This window comes from Crinia signifera, chromosome 4 (genome assembly GCF_055691185.1).
Source record: "Crinia signifera chromosome 4, ASM5569118v1, whole genome shotgun sequence".
NCBI classification, from domain to species: Eukaryota; Metazoa; Chordata; class Amphibia; order Anura; family Myobatrachidae; genus Crinia; species Crinia signifera.
The window spans coordinates 127078299-127103468 of NC_139220.1; the positions used below are offsets into that span (position 1 = coordinate 127078299).

Sequence of the window (25170 nt, forward strand, 5' to 3'; positions counted from 1 at the left end):
TATCAATAAATGTGCATGCGAATAATACCTCATGAACCAGCATTGTGTATGCTTACATAGTCATTCCCTGTTTAGCTTGGGTTTTAGGTCTCAGTAGATACCTTATATGTCCCCATTATGGTTCCTTAAGTAGAACCAGTTAAGGCTCTCGGTTGATGAGGGCATTAAATCACATTACCATGTTTTCCAAGCCATGTTTTCCCTGAATAGATGGCATTGGGTTAAAATAATAATAATAATAATTCACATTTCATAATAGCACCTAATTTGAGGACTATTCTGCAAAGAGCTTCATTGACAATTACTGTAAATCCAAAAACATTCTACGTTCATAGCAGTCCCACTTTGCGGGAAGTGAATATATGGTTTTTTTTGTCAAGTTCGTGTTTCAGGAAAAAGAAGGAAAAATTGTACAAAGGCAAAAGTAGAATAACAAAAAAAATATTTTACTAAAACATAAGATTTACAGATTTTCAAGACAAGCCATACAAAATGGTCACAAGCTTCGGAAGGTTTAACACTCGAAAGAAAGGAGATTAGTCATAGTTGGGTGGGGTTCATAACGGATTCCTGATTATTTTTCATGGTTTCTTCAAATCAAGTTTGTCCGTCTACTTAATGTAAAGTGGCAGGCTATGGGGCAAATATACTAAAGTGCAGGTTAGCTGCTTCCAGACAACATAATAAGGAGAATAATAAAAGGGTGGGTCACAAAATAATTAAAATGGGAAGAAAAAAAATAAATTCAGACTGCGACTAACCTAGACTATCTCCATTTACAGTGCTTCAACTGAAACCACAATGCCAAAAATGGAGGAGAAATACAGGGGACTTGCCATCTGGAACATTGCAGAACATGCTAATGATAAATCTACAGCCTCTGCTCATGCGGTACGACAGTGAGTTAGGACAAGACATGAGATTTTCTAATGTGCATTTAATCACCAAAGACTGACCATGTCTGGGCTTTAATATTTTGTATTTTTTAAGACTGTGTCCATTAAATGCAAACAAAAAAAGGAAGAGGTCTTGGCAGAACAGAAAAGTGATGCACACTTAGGGAGGGCGGGTCAAGATGAATTTACACGTTATTCGTAGCATATAGCCTAGTCCACGCTCTGGCTGCAAAAGAAAAGAGAAAAACAAGTATGTAACGGTTCTTCACATAAGCTCATCTACGTAATGAATACAAGAAAAGGTGTCATTTACATCTAGCACATTCTAGTTGCCGAATGCCTAACTGTAAAAACATTCCAGCGACACGAACACAACACGACAGAAAAGGATTATTTTTAAGATTCTTTGCAGAAAAATCTGAAAATATAAAATTCTAATGCAAAGTCAGGGACTTTCATGAATGAGGTTTTGTAAAACACGCTATTATGGGTTATATGCAAATTTGTAGCCATTCATCGTTGTAGAAAGGGTTGTCTATGTTGTATCTTCATTTACAATAAACTGTGTACGCATATTTGCATTTAACTAAAAGGACTTTGATTGCGGGACTAATTCGAACTCTGCATTTACAAAATAAATCAAAAACAGCCGGAAACATGTCTGTCCTCACATGTGCAGAGCCTTGCCAGTGTGTGTGCGTTTTGTCTGTGGATAAACAAGATAAATCTTAATAGAAATATTTATTTGCACAGAGCCTTGCACTGAATTTGCTGCATGGATGAATCTCAACCCTTTGAGTGCCAAGTGAATTGGTCAAATTAGTGTGAATATTGCCAAGCAAACATTTTTATTAATCACAATGACCTGTAATGTGTCCCTTTTATAGGAAATATAATCTATTTTTAGACATTTTTTATTTTAATTTATATAACAAATGTGAGCGATGCTGGCATGTTAAGCTGATATTTTGCACACATCTCATGCTGTTGGCACTTATATTTTGTGCAACTCTCACAGAGATGTGGGCACTAAAAGGTAACCTGGGAAAGAGTGCTAGGTGGGATACTTGCATGTATGAGGGTATTATCCAAAAGCCTGACAAACCAAAAATAGAACAAACTGCATGTAGAGTCCTCTGGGCATTAGGAAGCACAGGGAGTACAGTGTACTTCTCATAGTGATCTATTTATCACCATTTTTACGTCCACTTAAGCTGCATTCATCAAGCATTAAAGCTGGGCAATATGCCAAAGGCTGATGTAAAACCTCTTGCAAGTACATAACCTCAGTAGCTTGTGGGGTTTTGTGTACAACACTCTCCCCCTTTGAGACTTAAAAAATGGATGTCAACTTTATATTGCAAAGAAACAGCTCATGAAATGTACAAATAAACAGTCAATTAAAATAATGACCTCATAAAAAAAAAAAAAAAAACTTTTGTAACAAATGTGACCAACTACCTCTATGGCTGTACAAACATCTACATATTGGGGTTTTATTAACCACAGCCTTCATTTGTGTCCTGGCTGCTACTGTATTGCAGCTTCCAAAGACCCCATTAGGAAGACCTCGTCTAGTCTTCCAAGCATGCAACTTCTGCCACAAGGCTGCAGTTCTACTGCTTGGCCCTAACTTAACCCTGCGACTCAAGTCAACTGCAAGCATGTAATTTGATCCGGCAAAGTGTTAGGTCATCATGAACCTGTGCTATACTTACAGGGAAAGGTTTAAATGCAGGAGACCGAGGGGTATATTAAATTGATGTTGAAACTGCAGTCTTGCTGAAAAGATGGCAGTTATTGACATTAATAAGTCGTAAGGGGTTCCAACCTATTCAGTGCTAGGTGTTTTTTCCCCCGGCATGTCAGGATGTTCCAACCTGACGAAAACCAGGTGGATTGGCCGAATAGCCGCCAATCCACCTGCTTTTGACGGAAACACAGCCATGTTTCCGGCAATCTCAATCCTGCATAAAAAGATGGGAGGACGGCGCCGGGTGAGCAGCAGCATCTTATACGGTGCAGTCATCCTGTCTGCTGCCTCCCGTACCCACCTGCTGCACTCACCTGTCCCGCAATCGGGCCGGGTGAGAGCAGATTACCATGCTCCCGCAGCTGCACTCAACCGGTCCCCGCACCGGCTGGGTGAACATCAATCATTGAATAATGGATGCCGTATCCATTCCATCAAAAGAATTTCGGAATGGATCGGACATCCATTGAATATACCCCAGAGACTCATACCATAGGCCATTAATGAGGAATTATACAGAAAGTTAATTTAAAAAAAACAAACAAAGAAAAACAACAACACAAATTCCAGTAGATTTAATAGAAATGTGGCTGTGAGCGAAACAATTAAAGGCTACATTAACGCTTTTAATCTTATGATTTGTACACACTGGAGTGATTTTTGGCCTATTTGCCATCTAACAATGACAAATCTGCTACATCGCTCAGATTGTACGGGTTGTGTGTTCCCATGTTCGCTAGTGGACACTGTTTCGTGTGCTCATTATTTAAGATTTGTGCTTAACCCTTTGAGTGCCAAGTGAATTTGTCAAAATAGGTGTAAAAATTGGGAAACATTTTTAATTCATCATAATGACCTTTAATATTTACCTTATATAGTCATTTTTTTTTATTTTTTTACACATTTCCTTATGTGAATTATATAACAAATGTGAGTGAGGTTGGCATTTCTAGAGGATATTTTGCACATCTCAGAGATGTTGGCACTCAAAGGGTTAAACATGGATATCTTTTAAACCTGTACTGCTATGCCTCTTCCACACCGCACAAACAACATAGGTCCAACCCGGGTTTTTTCTGGGTCATTGTGTGGTGTGAAAGGGCGTTTGGAAAAATCCTGGGTCCAGCAATCCTACCCGGATTAAGAGATGCATTTCATCCAGGTTGGACCCGGGTTGCTGGGCAGTGTGAAGGGGTAACCCAGGTCCTTTTCGCACCACAGGGAGGAGGCAGCTGCAAGCTCTAAGCACAAACCCCCCTCCCCCACCCGATGGCGTAAATTCTACTGCTGTCTTATAAGTCTCCAGAATGCAGCCTTTGTTGCCCTAGCTATATACACAGTGGCTTGGACCGCAGGAGGGAACCGGAGCAAGCTAATGGCTACATGGCTTCATTATTTTATTGTGTGGCCATTTATTTAGATGACCTGCTCCTACCATCTAAACAACATGAATTTTAAGATAAATGAAGGTAAATTATTCAATAGGACTGTTGGCTCTGCACAGCAGACGTAAAGAGTCTTTATACAAATGTACAGCAGGAAGACTATGGTAATATGGGCCGAGTATAATAGTGGGTACACATGGTGCGATTTTGCTTGTGATTTGATTGGAATCAAATGGTATGTAAATGCAGACCATAGACTATTTTTCTATTTGATTTACTCTACACGGGAGTGCGCATTGGGGTCGAATCTGCATTGATTGTAGAAAAACCATTCAATAGAAAAATAGTGCATATCTCATCGTGTGTACCCTCCATTAGAGTTTTTTTTTTTCATGTAAAGCTTTTTAGGTTAACAATAACATGTAACTATTTGTTTGATGCTCATTTTTATTTACAAAGTTAAGGATGTGCTTTGGCTTCGCCTGTGGCACCATCATTTGCTAATAGTTATATGTTTACAGTTGAGAGATGGATACAGATATTACTAGACATAAACAAATCTGATTATGATTATAAAGTATCTGTATATCATTTGGTCTGAACCAAAGGAAGATCTGATAAACCTACTGGAAATGCAAAATATGATTGAACAGCCTTTTACATTTTTGTATGAATTTATCCCAGAGAGGGTTAGCTTCCTTGATGTTACCATTAGGGTAAAGGAATATTTACCTCTTTATTTTACTAAACCCACGGTCCTTAATAATATGCTACACTATAATAGCTGTCATCCATGTGTTAAAAACAGGTTTAACTTATTCCCAGATCTTGAGGGTTAGACGCATCACAAGTGAGGAGAATGAGGCCGAGCAACAACTGGAATCACTAAGCACCAAATTCCACCAGGGGGGTTATACACTTAAATCCCATGGGTTAACCATTATAACATATGCAGTCCAGAAGTGAAAAAGCAAACTAATCAGTTATGGGCAAAAGGGATGACCAATTTATCTCCACTACATAGGACACAGATAATGCCATGTTTTACACAGACAAGAAGTCTTGTCAAATCAGTCATTACTAGACATTATTAAATAGTGACCGTGGGTTTTTGCTTCCACAAAAAATACATGATGCTATAAGTGTATCAATTGTGTCACTTGCAATCGACCCCACTTTAATCTATTGCGATTAAACAGTGTTACATGTAACTGGAGTCCACATGGTTATTTTTCCTAGAGGCTATGTCCCAGGAGGGGTTAAATGACTCTAGGTCTTCATGTATTTTTCTGAAAGCAGTATTAGCAAGGTTTTTTTAATTAATGCACTTTAGTTTAACTATGATTACATAATATGGGAATACAGCTACTTTGTTACAAGTTTACGTTGATACATTTGATAGTATTTTTAGTATGTTCTCCAAAAAAATTCTATGCACTAATTGACCTGGTTGTATTTTAATTAATACCCAGGTCATGATGATAGTTAATCCTCTCAGTGGTGGGTTTCTCTGGGGCATTACACTTCCCAGGGTGTTTTTTTTGCCCCAGAAATAGTCACGACTGAAGGGGCTCTCGCTGCTCTCTTGCAGCTGATCCCGAGGCTGCTGCCCACATCGTGTGTTCATACACAGTTGGGCACTCACACAGGGGCATGCCCGCAGCGCAGCCTGGAAAATTTTGCGGACATACCACCGAAGGGGTTAATTGTTAAATTGTGCACGTTTAGGATACCAGAGTGCCGTGTCTGTGTTAAGCTCCTGGCATGGTTTATTTATAGCAAGTATTGGTGTAAGGTGTATCCTGACAAAATAATCACAATACACAGGATTTGGTGTCATTTCTAAACAGTGCTGCATGCTGTATCTCCTCGCAACCATGAAAACACATCCTGTCACATGTGCCCACAGCAGGAGAAAACATTTGTTGGTCAGCAACCATCAAATGATTTCTCCTGGGCTCAGAAATAGAAGTCAGTGGAGACTGACTTATATTTGCAGGTTCCAGGACTAATGCTGGCCACACATCAGACCAACTTTCCTCCAACCATCCAACTAGTTGGTTGGTTGGACTGAAAATGTGGTACTGTATGGGGGCAAATGCCAATAAAGCAATTTGCTCACAAACTCAGGAGAATGGACAAAAACATTCAGTTACATTGTTTAAAACAAATAGGTCCAACTACAATAAATTGACTGAGTGACAGTTGTTGTCCATTTTGCTGATTTGGGAAACAAATTATTTAATTACATTTGCTCCTACCCAGTACCAGGTTTTTATTCCATCCAACCATGGTTGGAGGAAAGTTGGTCTGATGTGTGGCCAGCATTAGACACTGCATCACGGCCACATTTGTATGGGAACACCCAGTGTTTGCATGGGGACACTCATGAAATGCTGTCCATTCCCATGTCCCAGCACCATGACCACCCCCACGCGAAGGTGCCCGCACAGAAGCCCTGAAAATATGCGCAGTACTTCACCAACGGTTCCTGGTGCAAACATGTCAGGGACCGACAGGAATAAGAATAAGGGCCTGTGTGAATGTCTTCCTGTGCTTGCAGGGGTACTCCAGTTTCCAAAAAATATACTGGACACTAAGGATACTTAAAACATGTTATACTGTATTAAACGCCTCTTGGATATACATAATTGCAGGGCACACGCCCTTTGTCAAGGCGAAAAATGCAAATCATTAACAAAGCTTATCTTATAGCATGCAGACAGGGTACAGCCGCTCTGGACATAGTGGTACCCTGTCTGCACTCTCTCATGTTGGGCGTCTCAATTTTTAAACTTTTGTTCACTACTTGCTTTATTCACCTTGCAAAAGGGCACATGAAACGTTGGTATGTCCAAGAGACAATAATACGTTTTAAGTCTTACAAGTACCACTGATTTTCCTGTTTTGTGACACGTGGGACCTGATTCAGACCCGATATTTGGGCTGCGAATTTACTACCCGCGAGATTAAACTACTGTGCATGCATCATAGTGCACATGAACGCCCTGCAAAAGCCAGCGCCAGCTTTTTAATGGAAGCCATATGCAGGGCGATTGACAGACGGTCAGCATTTGGAGATGGCACTTGGCCATTTTCAAGGAGTGTTCAGGAAAACTGTAGGCATGTCCAGGTGTTTGAAGGGAGGAACTCGGACATCAGCTCCGGCCCTGATCTGCCATGGTTCATCACAGCACTGATTAAGTCTGTCGCTACTCAGGCTGAATAAGGACCATGGTCAAGGATGGAGATAACAAAATGGGCGGTATTCAATGAGCCCGATTCGCCATGTTTTTATGGCGAATTTGTGCTGTTTGGCGAGTTTCTGACTAAAACGGTGAATCACCCTATTCAATGACCAGATGGCGAATACATTTGAAGGTTTTTTCGCCATGATTCACCGAGTAGCAATCGCTATCTTTTTATGGAGAAGTGGAATGTGAACTTTTAAAATAAACCTAAAGTGTTTTGTTTTTTACATTTGGTGTAAAAAAAAAAAAAATCAGGAATTTTATTCTGAGGAGGGGCATGCTATTTTTATTCATGTAAGCACATGAATATATATTTAATTTAAAAAAATATATATATATATATATTTTTTTACACCGCAGCCAGCAGGGCGCGCCGGAGCTGAGCCGCTCATTAGATATTCATATATTCACTGCACCCGATCGTTACATATGCACGATCGAGTGTAGTGAATATACCCGGTCCCCTGCTGGCACCCCCGGGGGGCAGCCTGTGCTGCCTGGCACCCGGGGAGCCCACCCTCCCCCCCACATACGCTCTGGGGCAGGCAGAGAGACTTCCATCTCCCTGCCTGCCACCGTCCTCAGGCTCCCTGCGGCGTTCGCCGCAGGAGCTCATATTCGCCGGTCTGGGGCAGCGAGCCCCTGATTTGTTGAATACCGGAGCCGGCGAGGCTCCGGAACGTGGCGAATGTGCAGCGAATCCTAAACAGGATTCGCTGCACCTCGCCGGTATTCACATTGAATACCGCCCAATGTTGGAACATCTGGTTTGCAGCCTCAAAAAGCAAAAGTTCACAAACCTTCCTCAAACAATCACTCCCTGTGTGGCAACAGTTTCAGCAGTACACTGCAAATCAGTACGAAGCGATGACTGCTCACTTTACCACATAGAACCATGAAACAAATGAGGAGATATCAGGACACTTTAATTCTGCCAAACTAACAAAGTGTGAATATATTTCAGTGCATGTCCCCATGTTAGAATACCTGTTTCTATGGCTTGGGCTTCATTTGTCTTCCACTGCTCGGCTACATCATTCGCTAATGGATCATCTGGGTTGGGTGCGCTTAACAAAGCCTGAATTGACAGAAGCACTGTACGGATTTGAAGAGCTGGAGACCATTTATCTGCAGATACAGTAAATGAAAAGTGCATTCAACAATAATAGTCACAGAGCAAGAGCAAGGCATGGCCTGCACATAAAACCAAGCAGCAATGCTTTAGGATTCTGAAAGTACATGGTTTTAAATTTGAAACGTTAAAAAATAAATAATAATAATAAAAAACACATACATGAACACCTGATCATCAATAACATGCTCAAGTGACAGATCAAACTTAAAAAAAAAAAAAAGAAGAAAAAAACCCTTCAAATAATGTTGTGAACCGGGAAAGTTTCAACTGTATGAGTAGTTTTGACATTTTAAAGTACAGTGCACTGCAGGAGAGAAGGAACCAAAAAACTGAAAATAGCCTAGAGGTTTGGGTGTACAAGACAATAACCCCCTACCAGAGGTGTACCCAACCATGCTTACAGTCCTATTATCTATTTTTATCATATTAAAGCAGAGGTGAATTCATTACCTGTGCTCAAGGAAGGATATCACTAAAACCTGGCCTATTACTGCATCTTGAGTACAGAGTTTGGAAACACTGCCCTAAACTACAGCAACCATTAAGTCAGTCACGGTAAAATTAGCTCAGCATAAGGGTGAGGAAAACTTTATTGATGTACTGGTTGTTAGCACACATGGACCACAATAGAAGCAGATCTATTAAAATTTCTCTTTATTTACAATTTAGGTCACTGAGAAAAGTTTATGTATGAGGTGAGCCAAAACATATGTATTTCCCCCATAAATGTTATGCTGCCACTGTGTTATACAGTAATATAAGCTAATGTGTTAGTAGAATCTACCTACCTTAAAGTTTTTTTTGTTCGTTTTTTTAAAGATGGTACAGCAATGTTCAAGTTCTAAAGCACCCCCCCCCCCCCCCCCATTGCACATATGTTCTCCGGATTTGGCCCCCCTCCCGATGGCAGGGAACAGGTCGCATGCGTTACATTTAATGTGACGATCCTGCTGCCCGGGACGATCAGATGGTCATCCACTGCTCCAAGAAGTCACTTACCAGGAGATGCCAGTGTCTCATCCAAACCAATTATACTTTTTAACCTTTTATTACTTAAGTAATAGGTACATTGTCTTAAGACATTTTACTCTTTGTATTTTTCTCCTTAACTGGTAATATAACGTTACTCATTTTGAGGGAGTTTTGAATAGCTTTAAATTAGTCTGTAAAAAAGTGGTACATTAAGTGAAATGACACATTCTTTAAAAAGCCAAATGACAAGAAACCATTTAAGAGATAAACTAAACGATAGCCTCACAATGTGAGCCCAAAAAAAAAAATTGAATAGTTTATTTTAATTTTATTTTTAATAGGATATAGTAATTTCTCAGCGTATACCATCCTTCAGTTCAATAATGGTCCGTGGTTGAGGTTCGTAGACATACGCTTTGGAGTTGACCACGTTGGCTGTCATGAAGCGGATTTGTTTCCACCAAGTAACAAAAATACTGCTTCTCAACATAGCCGGACAAACACTAGTTTGCAGGAATCTATGATCTGCAAACTCTCTTTGTTCTAGGGAATAGGATTGCCACCTAGCAACAGCTGGTGGGTTATGGTGTAAGCCTCCCGACATACGCTGGAATGGTATAGTGAAATAAAATTTTCACTTACCTTACCACAGCCAGGGGAGTAGGGAGCTTAGCTGCTGATGCATGACATGTGCACAGGCAGTGCACATATACTGCAGGTCATGCAGGTGCACTCTAGTCACATGCACCTGCTGTATATAAGGTTAAGCTCCGCCCCCTGAGGTCAGATTTTACAGAAGCTTACAGATGGCAATCCTAAATTGGAACAAGAGAGAAATACCATTGTATGCAAAGACCATTGTATGCAAAAATAAATGTTAACTAGAACATTCATAACGAACATAGATCAGATCTGAGAAACTCTACTGGAAGGTGTAAGAATGAAACTGGGTTGGACTAGGAACCAACAACTGAAATAACTGCCATGCTGTATTGTAGCCAGGCATGTTATAAACTGAGGCAAACTTGTGAGTATAGCAGAGAAGAGGAAATAATTAATTTCTGATCTTTAGGTGACTGCACTTGTTGCTTCTTCTAGGCCTTTGGAGTGCCTTGAATCAAAGGATAAGTTAGGTATATAACCGAACCTTAGAGAGAACAAGCAGCAGACCTAGCAAGGTACTGGGTGGGAAGGGTGGGAGCTGTTGCTAGGTGGCAATCCTATTCCCTAGAACAAAGAGAGTTTGCAGATCATAGATTCCTGCAAACTAGTGTTTGTTCGTCGGGAGGCTTGCCACCTAGCAACAGCTGGTGGGTAGACTACCACACACCTGGTGGTTGCTCTAAGGAACGCAATTCTTTGAGAACCAGAAGGCCTCCAGCAATGTCTAAAGAAAGTCCAAGCGGATGAACAATGTGCAGCTTGCAATACAGGCTGAAATGGTATGCCTCTAGCAGCCATTGAATTAACTGCGTCACAGTGAAGGGGATGGCCTCTGAAGTGGAGTGTCTATTCCAGAACTCTGTATGGTGGAAACTATACACTCCCTGGTCATAAAAAGGTCTGGCAGGATGAAAATATTCTGGCATGTGAGAGAGAAGTTTGTTTGATGTCTCTCCTTACAGGTACTGTGAGGGGTAAGTAAGTGGATTGGCAATCAACTATACAAAGATCTGGATCTGACTGGTCTCTGACCAGATCACATTCCACCAGAGGTGTGTGCATGGAACTTGTTTTTGTGTGTCCCTGTAGAATAATAAGGAAACCCATTGGCGTAGGGGTCATCCAGGTTCAGATATGTGGTTTGACGAAAACTCAGCCCCTCTGGCTGCAAAGGCAGGGGCTAACAGTGAAGCTAACTTCTTTGAAAGGCCAAAGATATCTGCAGATGGTGGTATAGTGGCCAAGAAGTACAAAAAGGGATTAATGTCCCACCAGGTAGAATGCCATAGCATGGTGGGCTAGCTAGAAAGAATCCTTTAAGTATTCTTATTCTCTGAGGCCTGGGATAAGGAGAGCTAGAGTCAAGCCATATGAGCATATCTTGGCATAAGCCAAACCTGTTTCGAATGTGGTGGCAAGGAAGTCCAGAGTTATGCTAGGCTCGGAAAAGGGGGCCTGAAGAAGGAAGGTTAGAGGACTGTAAGGCTAGAAATTCAATTATGGATTGATATCTGGATCTTATTCTAGGCCTAAAACAGGCAAGGCGTGGAAAAGGCAGAGAGGTTGGGAATGGTCTGCAACCTAGTAATGTTGCAATCCACATACAATGTGGAAGATGTTTCCTACTGAAACTGTGCTGCCCTGAAAGCAATCTGTAGATGAACCTAGAGGAAGCCCGGAACCTTGTGAAAAAGGTTGATAAAGGGAACAAAACTCTGGAGGGCCAGAGTATGCCAGAAATATTTGGGTATTTTGGACACGTCTGTTTTGATTTTGTGGATGACCCACAACCGCAGAGCCAGAGGGAAAAAGGCATATGAAAGTGGAATGTCAGCCCGCGAAAAAGGACATAGCATCCATGTGGAGAGTCCCTTGATATTTGGATATGAATGTCAGAACTTGTACGTTTGATGGTGTTGCAAACGTATCCACTTGTGGGTGACCCAAGGTCTTTGCAATTCTGAGAAAGATCTCTGGTGTGTTATGGCAGCAGTGGGATCTAAATCTACACCTCCGAAGGAACTGGAGAGTCGCTCAATCCACAGTATGACTGGTTATGTATAAGAAAATGGCTATCTTGTTTAACTCTTCTTGTATGCATGTAGCAAACAGGAGAATGGACCGCTGTACTGCCCACTTCCAGGCATTTATTGCCTGCTGACAGAGAATGCAAGATCAAGTGCCTATTATTCTTTTGAGGTAGATAAACAGTGGTTTTGTTGTCCAGACAGAGCTGAACTGAATTATCCCGTGGGTCTGAGGGAAATACAGAGGATATAGCCAATCTGGCAGCTCTTAGCTCTGAGATTGATATGAGCTTTAGAATCTCAAGCGGTCCACTTCCCTCCTACTGTATTGCACTGGGTGAATGCCCCCCAGCCCATGAGGGATGCATCTGATGTGATGACTATGTCTGGAGTAGGAGGTAGGGGAGATCTGGAATAGGAAATGTTTTCCAACTGTGAATCTCCCTGTGGACTATGGGAGATAGTATCATTTTGTCTGTCCTAATCCTGTCAAATAAGGGATGATAGCAGGTTCTGGAATTGTCTGCATATGAGAGGTACGTGGAGAAAACCCAGGATCTGAGGCTCTCATTTTCCTTATCAGCCTAGCCAAGTCTCTCAGTGAAAACTGAGCACCTAAGAAACAGACTTGTATGGCGTTCCACTTGTCTGAGGGAACCGCTATTGATAAAGAAGAGGAATCTATCAAAGACCCCAGAAAGACAACAGATTGGGAAGGTATTAATACAAATTTCTCAAGGTTCTTATGAAAACCTAGATGCCAGAGGAGCGACAGGATAAGATACCTGGGAGAAAAGGGGGACAATTGTTCTGCATGCACTACCAGGAGATTACCTAGGTAGATAATAACATCAAACCCTTTACTGTCTGAGGTGTGTAATTGCTTCCTTTATGATGCATATGAGTATGTAAAGGCCCCCATACACTAGGGCGACTTGTCCTTAGGACAAGTCGCCCCCGACTTCCCCCTGAACTTCCCCGGCTGCTCCCCGGGGGAGCTTGATTAGATTGGCACTTGATGTGCCATTTTTTACATGTGATAAATCGTCTCGATTTATCACATGTAAAAAACCCGGGGAGCAGGGGGGGGTGGGGGCTACAGAGGTGGGAGCAGGGGGGCTGGGGACGCTGCGGGCGACACGTCTGTGTCCCCCGCTGCGGGGGACAGCGTCTGTGCGAGGCGGTAGAGGGAGCAGGGGGGGCTGGGGACGCTGCGGGGGACACAGGCGGCATAGAGCCGGGCAGGGGAAGCCGGCCGGGAGCTGTCAGTAATGAATAAAAAAAAAAAAAGCCCATACAATGAATGGGCAGCCTGTGATTGGCTGCTGAGCGCTCTCTCAGCCAATTGCTGACTGGCTGAGAGAGCGCTCAGCCAATCACAGGCCGCCCATTCATTGTATGGGCTTTTTTTTTTTTATTCATTACTGACAGCTCCCGGCCGGCTTCCCCTGCCCGGCTCTATGCCGCCTGTGTCCCCCGCAGCCGCGCCGCGTCCCCAGCCCCCCCTGCTCCCTCCACCGCCGCGCCGCCCCACTAGGTCCCAAGTCGGGTGGTCGGACGTGCAGCAGGTCCGACCACCCGACGCAGATCCGATGCGCACGGGACCGCGCATCGGATCTGAGGGGACATCAAAACTAGCCGATTTTGGTCCGATTTCGGCCAGATCAGACTGATCTGGCTGAAATCTGACCAAAATCGGCTAGTGTATGGGGGCCTTAAGGGGCATTGGACAGTCCGAAATCCATTACAGTCCAGTTGCATGGAACGTCTCTCCACAGGGAACTTAGCAGCCTCCTATGATTTGGATGTTCCAGTATCATGTTCAATGCCTCCTTCGGGTCTGTTTAGCTACAATGTTTAGCTTGGACCAGCCTAAAGGGTATATCTGCTAAACCCTCCATATGGAAAGACCAAGGTTTCATATATATATTCAGTACTGGCCTATATGAAAGGTCCTGTTTCCTTACAGGGAAATGGTAGCTGACCCATCCTATTTGCAATTGTCTGCCGACTCGATCTAGCCCTGTTAAGGGGCCAGGGACATTATTTATCCAGCATCCAGAACTAGTGTTCCCTGGATGGGAGCATATCTGGTTAGGAAAAGGAACAAGGGGAATATGCCCCTCCTCCCACCTGTACATGGTAGTCTGCCTACAGGAGGCCAATGCTCTGGAAAGACAGGGAGGAATCCTCTGTCTTTATTAGGATGGTATTCACTTCACCTCTCGTGACCTGTGTCTGGGAGAAGCCTCCTCTGAGCACTCTGTGGCTGTCACATTGCTCTAGGTTCAAACTGCTGGCTCTAACAGAATGACCCTCCTAGCAAACAGGCCCCTTGAAGGGCTGGGGACTTTAGCAGAACTTAACCTTGTGTATGAACGAAGTCAGGACTGAAAGATCAGAATTAGGTTTGGGACATCCACTGATGCAGGAGCTACATTACTGAGATCTGCACTTGCTTGCTGGCAGTTCTGCAGGCATTTGAAATAGAATTAAAGGCCTGGCCAATCATCAGGGTAGCTCTATTAACAGCTTTCAATAGGGCCATTTGGAAGCAGGGAATCTAGGGAGTTCGCTGGAACCCTTTTTACTCTGCCTTATCCAGGGCAAATAATACTGGCCCACAGTGTCAGTTACTATGAACTTTATTTATTTTTATTTATTTATTTTTTTGCAGCACTTTTCCCCCCACTTGTGCTGAAAAAGCAGAGTCAATCTCTAGGGTAAAAAGGGCAGGGATTTCAGGAATGCCCAGGTGTTACAGAGAACAATCTGTCCTCCTTAATGAGGGGCTGCAAAAGCCAGCTGGGTGAATTACTACACCTCAAGCACTTGTTCAGGGCAGAGTGTGCTGTGTATAGCATAAATGGGGCATTTCACTTGCCAATGCCACTCAGGTCATATGCAAATCACTATATTCACCCCTGTGAGAGGATTCACTGGATCTTGTTACATCCTCCAACTCCCAAGCCACTCCCTGTGAGTTAGCTGGGGACTGTGTACTGTGGTGACTAGTCCCTTTTCTGAGCACTAGTCCCTGTTATAAGCTTGTTGTTGAGCATACTGCCAGTGACAGGCAGGAAAATGTGCCGGCCATGGGCAAGAGAGGGTGGTCTGTTAGAGACCTCTCAGGTATTCCTACTGCAGGCAATACCTGGTAAAGAGATGTTATTGCCTGAACAGGCATCTCTTGAAGAAACATGTACTGTTGTTTGTTTATTTTTGTGCCTTTCCACAACACTGTGAGGATAGGCAAGGGGAGAAGGAGACTCTGGGCGGTATTCAATGACCTGAATCGTTGGTCACAGCGATTCAGATTTTACATTCGCCAGCCATTCACCGGTTTTTTACGTCGATTCGCCAAGCGTCGGGAGTCGCCGGGACTAGCTGTGTCACCCTATTCAACGTGGCTGAGAATCGCCGCCCCCAACGGCGATTCTCAGCCAATCCGGCGTTTCCCTAAACAGCTTCAGTACTGTAAGAAATTGCAGTGAAATGCAAGAAAAATGCAAATTACCCTGAAAAAACGATTCCAATACAGCAGACTGCAAAAGCTGTGTAATCTCCTCAAAGGCCAAACGAAGGAGTGAGGTGGGGAGGAGAATCATGGGTAAGTGAGGTGCACCATGGGTAAGAACAGTGCGTTGTGGGAGAAAAAAAAAATACCAGAAAAAATTAAATATATATTTGTATAGCACTTCTACGACCATCACATCACACAAGGGCAGCAAATAATATTATATTACACTTGCAGAGTGAAAATAAACACTTAAAACCAATTATTTCACAGGTTCCTATAAAAGTTCACCACAAAAAGATGACGAGGGACACTCGGTGAGGAACGGCGATATGAAACAAGAAATAAGAATCGCCAACCTCTCATTGAATACACTTTTGGCGATTCATGGTGATTCCCGTCGACTACCGGCGAATCCCCATGAAAATTCCTATAGACAAAAACCGGCGATTTGTAGAGAATAACATTTGGCGATTGGGGCTTCATTCACCGGTCGTCATCGGCGAATAGAGGTCATTGAATAGGGTGATTCGCTTTTTCAGCTCCAAAAATCGCCGGCACACACGAAAAAAACACAGAATCGCCATAAAACTTGGCGATTCTGCCTCATTGAATACCGCCCTCTGTCTGTCTGGGCTCTCCTTTCTCCTTTTACAGACCTCTCAGGTATTCCTACTGCAGGCAATACCTGGTAAAGAGATGTTATGCCTGAACAGGCATCTCTTGAAGAAACTCTGCCTGACTGGGCTCTCCTTTCTCCACAGAAACTTCCCTGCTGTCTTCCGACCTGACAGGGTTAAATAACTTTCTCCTCTTAAATAATACCTCATTCTGTGAGGAAGAGGAGGTATAAGCAGCCACAGCCATGTAATGTTTGGAGGGCCGTTTGTTTTGCTGTAGCAGACACAGACACAGCTTCCTCCTTCCTTCAGCGCTGAGGTAAAATCTGACCTCAGGGGGCGGAGCTTAGCCTTATATACAGCAGGTGCATGTGACTAGAGTGCACCTGCATGACCTGCAGTATATGTGCACTGCCTGTGCACATGTCATGCATCAGCAGCTAAGCTCCCTACTCCCCTGGCTGTGGTAAGGTAAGTGAAAATTTTATTTCACTATACCATTCCAGCGTATGTCGGGAGGCTTACACCATAACCCACCAGCTGTTGCTAGGTGGCAAGCCTCCCGACGAACAAATGAAAAAAAGTCAATTGCAGCGATAATGCTGGAAATGACCCACCAAGGTTTCAAATTTCAACTAAAAACGACGGTTGCTATCTTGATGAGATATATATATATATATATATATATATATATATATATATATATATATATATATATATATATATATATATATATATATATAAGAAAAAACAATTGAAAAACTGTATTCTGTTAACTTCTAGATTATGTACTAACATTTTGATTAGCATTTACAGTACCTTTTGTGAAGGTTTAAAATCGGCATTTTCCTTTGTCTGACTACACACACACACACACATAATTGCGATAGGAAATGTAAAATACAGAACTTCCTCTTAAAGGCTTAAACAGTTTGATTATATTTTTATCAACAAAACATGCACAGACTGTGTAATGGTTAGCATTACTGCCTCACAGCACTGAGGTCATGGTTTCAATTCCCACTTTGGCCCTGTGCGGCGTTTGTATATTCTCCCCATGCTGGCGTACTCTGGTTTCCTCCCACAATCCAAAAACATACTGGTAGTTTAATAGGCTCCCAATGAAATTAGCCCTAGAATGAATGAGTGAGTGTGTGTGCGCATGTGATAGGGAATATAGATTGTAAGCACCACTGAGGAAGGGACAAATGAGAATAGTTAAATGTACTCTGTAAAGCGCTGCAGAATGTGTGTGAATATGAATGTGTGTGAATGCAGAATATAAGAAACTGTTTTACAGCCATACATGTATTTTTTTTAATTACTACCCAAATGTGAGGTACATTTATTTATTTATTAAGTTTCTTATATAGCGCATATAGATTCCGCAGCGCTTTACAGAGAATATTTGAACAGTCCCTGCCCCAGTGGAGCTTACAATCTATATTCCCTACCACATGTACATGCACAGACATACTGGGGTTAATTTTGTTGGGAGCTAATTAGCCTACCAGTATATTTTTGGGCTTGGGGAGGAAACTGGAGTACTCGGAGGAAACCCACGCAAGCACATGGAGAATACACAAACTCCGCACAGTTAGAGTCATTGGGGAATCGAACCCATGACCTCAGTGCATAAAGGACTTTTCATGCAGTAGATCCTACGTATTCTATTTGTCTCCAAAAATGCTGTCAGATGCAAATTTTATCATATAACCATATATAAATATAAGAAGAAGCCCACAGTGAGAATATTTCCTTTGCTTCCAGTAACCACAGATGGCTATTTCTAACACATTCATATTAGATGAGCCCATGTCAGGCAAATTCCAGTGCTTGGTGTGGTCAAATGTCAAGTGACCTTGCCTGACAATTGTCTAAAAACAATCAGCAACATGCCCCACAACGTGTGGCAAAGCTAGAACATAATCATTAACTCCTTTGGCTTCCAATATCACCTCTATGCTGATGACACCCAAATCTACCTCTCCTCTCCTGATCTGTCCCCCACTGTTTTCTCTCAGGTTTCCAACTGCCTCTCTGCCATCTCCACCTGGATGTCTGAGCGATTTCTGAAGCTGAATATGGACAAAACCAAACTTATTATCTTTCCCCCACCCAGTGCTATGCCCCCTACTAATATCTCTATCACTGTTAACAACACCATCATCTCCCCTGTTCCCCAACTCTGCTGCCTGGGTGTCACTCGACTCCTCCCTCTCCTTTGTACCCCACATCCAAGCCCTGGCCCATTCTTGCCGGTTCCAGTTATGCAACATTGCTCGCATCAGGCCCTTTCTCTCACAGAGTGCAACTAAGCTTCTCATCCACTCACTGGTCAGCTCACGGCTTGACTACTGTAATGCTCTCCTAACAGGCCTCGCTCGATCCCAACTGGCTCCTCTCCAATCTGTACTCAACTCTGCAGCCAGGCTTACCTTCCTCTCCACCTATTCATCAAAGCATACCCTTCCACTGCATGAACTAGCTGGTTCTCTGACCCCTTGCCTATTTATATCCTGCTATCTAGCCACCACCCACTTGCTTGCACCTCTTGTAATCTGTCTGTCTCCCCTTCCTACTAGATTGTAAGCTCCTCCGAGCAGGGCCCTCTTCCCTCCTGTTGTCAAAGCCCTCTTCTCATTTCACTCACAGCTCTCCCATACTCAAACACTCAGGGCTTTATTCTTTTTTACTCTTAGAGGCAAATTCCTTCTCAAATGGACAAAACCATGTGCACTGCAGGTGGGGCAGGTGTAACATGTGCAGAGAGAATTAGACTTGGATGGGGTTTTACGTCAAAGTGAGATCTATATTGCAGTGTAGAAATAAAGCAGTCCGTATATTTCCCTTCACAGAAAAAAAATAACTCACCCAAATCTAATTCTCTCTGCGCGTTATATCTGCCCCACCTGCAGTGCACATGGTTTTGTCCATTTGAGAAGGAATTTGTCTCTAAGAGTGAACAAGAATAAGGCCCCCAGTGACCATCTTTGTCCGCATACTCATCTCCATCATTGGCCTCAAGCCTCTTATAGTATGTTGAATTGAGTCCTCACTACTTATATTTAAGCTGTAATGTGTGTTGAACTGTGGCGCTCTTTATTTGTACTCTATTTTTGTTATTTATTCAATGTTATGCCAAGTTAATTAAATACATAAATTCTGCTTTTTAGTTACGTTTTGTACAGAGAACAGCGAAGATCCTGCTTTGAGAACAGAGTAAATCCAGATAAAAACGAATCCGCGCATCTCTAGTAAATACCTTCATCACTAAATGATGATAATGGGAAGAGTACTGCAGATGAAGCACTAAAACTGGTGGCGCTGACGTTTAGAATATGTAGTTCAATCAACTAAATATAACACACATTGTATACTATGTAACTGCTCCCATGGGCCTAGTTTCCACTCCCATGATATATCATGACAGCAGTGAGAGCGGTAGGACAGGACTAAAATTGAAAGAAAAAAAACCATATCGGTTTAGCCCGAGTGTCATCCAAATTAAGTAACTTACCTTTCAAAATATCTAAACATATCCTCCCCAACTTGTCTACATTGGGGTGATATATTTTGGTCATGAAGCGTACTTTGGGAGCTGCCATTGGGTACTCTTCAGGAAGGAATAATTCAAGTTTAAAAGTCCCTCCTTCAAAGGGTGAATCCTGTGGACCGGCAATTACAACATGGAAATAGCGTGCATTGCAGTCATCTGGCTCAGCTTTTATTCCAGGTACTGGCTCTGCCATTAAGCGCTGGGTTTCCTGAAATACATATGGAGCAATAACAGTTAAAAGTATTAAAACATCCTACGTGTTTTATGTGCTTATCAATTAGGTCTCTCACTCATTAACATAACCTGCTCCCATTAAGCAATTGTGGTTGTACCACTTCAAGAATACTCCCATCCAATCACTAACACTTTCCCTACAGCTCAGAGCAAAGAATTACAGTATCCTTAGCTACATAAGGCGAGTACATTTTCTCAATGTGAGTGTCAGTATAAATTATATTTACAAATAATTTCAAAATTAAAAGGTAGATGGATAATGCACTGCACAGGGATAATGTTCCAAGTAACTAAATCATTTTGATGATCGCATTATTCAGTTTTAAAACATTTGCCAAACTCCCTTTTAAGATATAGATGTATATAAGCATTGGGGGTTGCAGGCACCCCAGACACCAGCAATACATTATTTCAAGCGATTGTCAAACAACTTCTACCACTCTAGTTTCTGAACAAGCTGAACACCGGTTGTAATGGAAACAAACCATGTTGTGGTAGTTGTACATTTATTGTAAATTTTTGCATGCAGGGTACATACAGGCTGCTTTTGAAAGTGGTCTACAAATACTAGATATCTTCTTTTTTATTTATTGCGATTTAGATTAGATTACACATGTACAAGCCTTTCATGACTAAATCTCTGCATTTAAAGCTGTCCACAAACGGAAAGATATTGTAAACGATATGGCCGGTTTCAACAAATTGGAATGACCAAAAGTTTCAAAACGGTGTGTGGGAATTATATTGATGCAATGCTCATACACGCTTGTTCTTCATCTTGCTTTGCTGATCTTTTCAGCATGCAGAAAGATAACGACCTGTCTTGCATGATATGACACATCATTAATTGTGCAGTCATGTTGCAGTGTTGTGGCAAAGGTATGAAAGAATTTTGCTTACGTACAACACAGGTCATCTACAGGGGCACAAGCTGAAGTAGTGCGTATTGGACGTATGTCATGTATAAATTCCTGGGCAAGTGAGCCATTCAACAACTACAACTACACGGTTTCAAGCAATCATTTGCTAGGCATTTCAAATATGAGGCATGACTAAAAGAAATAATTGCAAAAAAAACTCCTAGCTCCTAAAATACTACATTTTACCAGTGGTTCCCAAGCGCAGTCCTCACTCCCAGCAGCTCAGATTTTCCAGTTCACCTGGCAGGTGCACGTGTACGCATTACTCGCAAACTCATTTTAAAAGATTCACAAGTGGAGTGAATTATTTCACTTGCAATTCTGTAAGACCTTGAAAACATGCACTGTTGGGGGTCCTTGAAGATGGCGTTTGAGAACCACTGGTATAGACCTATCCTTTATAAAAGTATGGAACAGATTCATAAAACGTAACCCTGTTGGGAAATACATATTAGGAATTTCGATTACAATACCAAATTAAATGTACTATATTGTCTACTCTGTTTAAAGTCAGGCAGATAATGAGCTGCATTGTAAAGATCACACATATTAAATGACGCACAACATCTGAGACACTTCTACTTATCAAAAAAGCATGCCAAACATTTAAGTGCCACTGTAGAGTAGCACTAATAGACGAAAAACCAGGCCCCCTTCATCACACTTCACAGGTGACCTTCATGAACAAGATAAACTGGACTAAAAACCTAGGCCTCAACCACAAATTCTTACTACAAGATTACAAGAGAGGCACACTAACAAACTATTCCATCAGTCTTCATTTATAGTCATGTTAGCAACAGAATTAACATCGGGCAGCATAGTGGCTTTGATTTGCCATCTCAAAACTCTGGGTTTCATTCCTACAAGGGTAGGTGTGGAGAGTTTGTATGGTTTCCAAGTGTTCAGATGGGCTTCCTATAAGAGCCACAGCTACCTCCCACTATCCAAAAACCAACAGCTAAATTAACTGGCTTCTGAAAAAAAAAAAAAATGTGTGCACATGTGGTAGGGAATATAAACTGTAAACACTGGGACAAATACTGCCATACTGTAAACATCAAAATATTACCTGCAACTTTATGTGCATATCAAATTAGCTGATTATGTGTAATTAGCCAATATTATGCGATCACTATGGGGGGGGGGGCATTCAATCTGGAGGTCACGGTGGTCGAGCTTGCTTGACCGCCGTGACCCTGTCTCGATCTTGGTCAGCTTGTGCGAGAACATGCAGGCAGCATTCAATGTTCCACCTGCAGCAGGACTAAAAGGGGCATGGCCGTGAGTTGTGGCTGGGAAGAGGCAAACTGCAGTCGGCAGCTCATCACTTCCAGGCCGTTCTTGGCAGAACGAGTCCAACTGCTTGTGAAGTCGGGCTCATTCTGCCGAGATACCCTGCTTAATGCGGTCGAGGAAGACATAATTGAATAGGGCCCGGAGGCAGTCTCCCCCATGGGTAGATGGTCGCCGGTGATTGATACCCCGCTAAGTCTTGTGGATTTTGTTAATTTGTGTCACATTAGGTATAGCATACTCAGAAATCTCAAACAATCTGTATTACATATTTTAGTACATTTTATGTAATATTCTGCATATACGTTACAGTCATTTAAAAAGTTTAACTAAACAGAAATACCTGCAATGCTCTCTGCATATTGAAAAACCTGTATCCCACCTCCTCAATTACTTCATTCTCCCTGCCATACCCTGCTCTGGCTCTCCATTTCTGTGTTCCCAGCCCGGGTGCAGGGTGATCATAGTTCCTACCCCCGCATGTGGTCCGGAGACAGCACAGCACATCAACGGTTTGTGTTGAGGCAGGGGCGTAACTAGATTTTCGTAGGCCCCATAGCAAAAGTTTGTAAGGACCCCCTATTTAGCAACTGATGGTTATAAATGTATATAAAACATATTACTTAGACCAGTGGTAGCCAACTCCAGTCCTCGAAAGCTACCAACAGTTCATGTTTTCCAGACCATTTAGCAGGTGCACTCTTTACTCACTGCCAAATTACAAAAGATCCACAGGTAGAGATAATTACTTAACTTGTGATTCTGTAAGAAGACCTGGAAAATGTTAACTGTTGGTAGCTACCCCCGACTTAGATAGTAAAGATGGCCCCCCTTCAGCGCTGGGACCCATAACAGATGCACCCCTTGCACCTATGGTAGTTACGCCCTTGTGTTGAGGCAGCAAAAGTAGGTGCCAGGGAAGCAAAGTGTCCCAGTGTTATCCTGCATCCATCTATACTGCCTGCCCTCTTCCACTCACCAATCTACTTCTACAATATGCACGTCCCTTCATGTAGCATGCACACACCCACAATACCCAGTACCTAGACCCAATAAATTCCATGTCCTTACCTGGTACACAATCTTAGCCCAATATATCATATCAATAGAGTTCTGAGCGGATCAGACAGAACCAATACTTTGAAGTAGTGGAAAACAGCAGCGAAGAGAAAAACAGATTCCGGGTTACTCACCATAGAATCAATTCCTCCAAGTCCACCTGGGAATCACCAACACTGGGATATGAGAGGAGCCGAGAAGTAGTCACTAAAATAATTAATTGAATGAAGCCCCCCCTCCCTTATATACTGTACCATACCCTTAACTCTCCAGTTAACTGATTAGCAAGGCCAAAAGCACAATAAATAATTGATGAACATAAAAAGTTATTTTACATATCAAGGAGGGAATTCAGTTATTCCTAGATGGATCCTCATCCTATTCGCGAACCACCAATGCTGGCACTTCTCCAAGCAAGCCTTAAGAGGGAGGGGAATTATGCACAGGATATGCTGTAGACCAAACTTTGCTAGCAAAATTTGGTAAAATGTGTGCACTGAGGACCAGGTGTCCACCTTGCACAGCTGCGCAGTCAAGGCACCCGGACAAGCTGCCCAAGTCAAATGTGGCTGAATAGGATCAGGTATGGCCTCACGCACTATAAAGGCCTGCTCTAACGATCAATAGACTCTCTGGAAAAAATGGCTACAACACTGGAACAACAATCTCCTGATTTAATTTTAAACCACTTTAGAAATAAAGCATGGTCACGTGCTGAAAACTGCAGAGCCCGCATGAAAAAAAAAAAAAATCAAAGAAGGGAAGCTAGCTAACAATGCTGCCAACTGAAACTCTGCGAGCTGAGGAGATTGCCAAAAGATAAGCTACTTTCCAAGTTAACCTTAATTAAAGTGTGTCAAGTGGCTCAAACATAGCTCACAGAACAGCAGCCAAAACTAAATTAAGGTCCCATGGTGGTACTGGAGAGATATAAGGTGGATGGAATGAAAGTTCTGACATTGGGTTTAGATGCCAGATGTTTCTGAAAAAGAATAGATAAGGCTGACACCTGACAAACAAGGACGAGAGGCGGAGGCCATTAGACTATCCGTCCTGTAAAAAAAAAGAAAACAGAAGCAAAAACCTTTCTTGATTCGCACCACAGGATATCAGCCTTCTACACCCTATAATAAATAATAGAAGGGGATGACTTACACACCCATATTATAACTGCTGTATAAATCCCTATGGACCTCAAAAGCCTGGTCTCAAGTGTCACGCCGTTAAAGCCAATTGAGCTAAATTTAAGAATGGAGGAACAGACCTTTAGACAGTAAATTTTCTCAGTGGTAGCCTCCCTAGCTGGCTAACCCCCTGAGACAAAAGATCCAAGCACCAAGACGTCTATGGCCAATCTGGCACTATTAAAAGGAAATTAGCCTTTTGACAATGGCACCCTTGTGATTACATGTAGGTAACAGATACGCAAAATGGAAGGACCACCTGGCAGTTAGGGCATATTACCAGAGTCTATTGTGGATGTCTGGACCATGTCCCATAATGTGTAAGCTTCCTGTTCAACCTGAATGCCATGGGGGCAATCTCTGGCAGACCTAATTTCTCCACAAACAGGTTGAATACTCACTGATGGACAACATCTTCCTTCCAGTGAGCAAACACCCAGAAACTGTGACCGGTGAACCACCGCACCCCATACCTGGAGACTGGCATCTGTCGCTACTAGAGCCCATTTCCTGGGAGAGAAATTACAAGTTCTGGAAAAGTGGGTACAGAGCCAACAAATCAGGGATTGGCCTACTTGTACAGATAGGGGGAAAACCTGACAATCTAGACAGGGCGCTTACATCCTCCAGCCCTGAAGAATCAAATGCTGAAGGGGCCTGGAATGAACACATGCAAGCGGAACCACCATGTTCCCTAGG

At 42.6% G+C, this 25170-nt stretch overlaps 1 protein-coding gene across 1 annotated transcript in view; it reads right to left on the reverse strand.

Moving 5' to 3' along the window:
• Positions 1-425: 425 nt before the first annotated feature.
• UBE2N (ubiquitin conjugating enzyme E2 N) overlaps positions 426-25170 on the reverse strand; it is a 43168-nt gene continuing 18423 nt past the window's right edge. The window contains exons 2-4 of the mRNA XM_083182398.1: positions 19740-19986; positions 8273-8413; positions 426-1122 (exon numbers count right to left, since the gene is read on the reverse strand). Coding sequence (XP_083038524.1) covers positions 1082-1122; positions 8273-8413; positions 19740-19986 — 429 coding nt within the window. The 3' untranslated portion in view covers positions 426-1081. The remainder of the gene's footprint in view (positions 1123-8272; positions 8414-19739; positions 19987-25170) is intronic.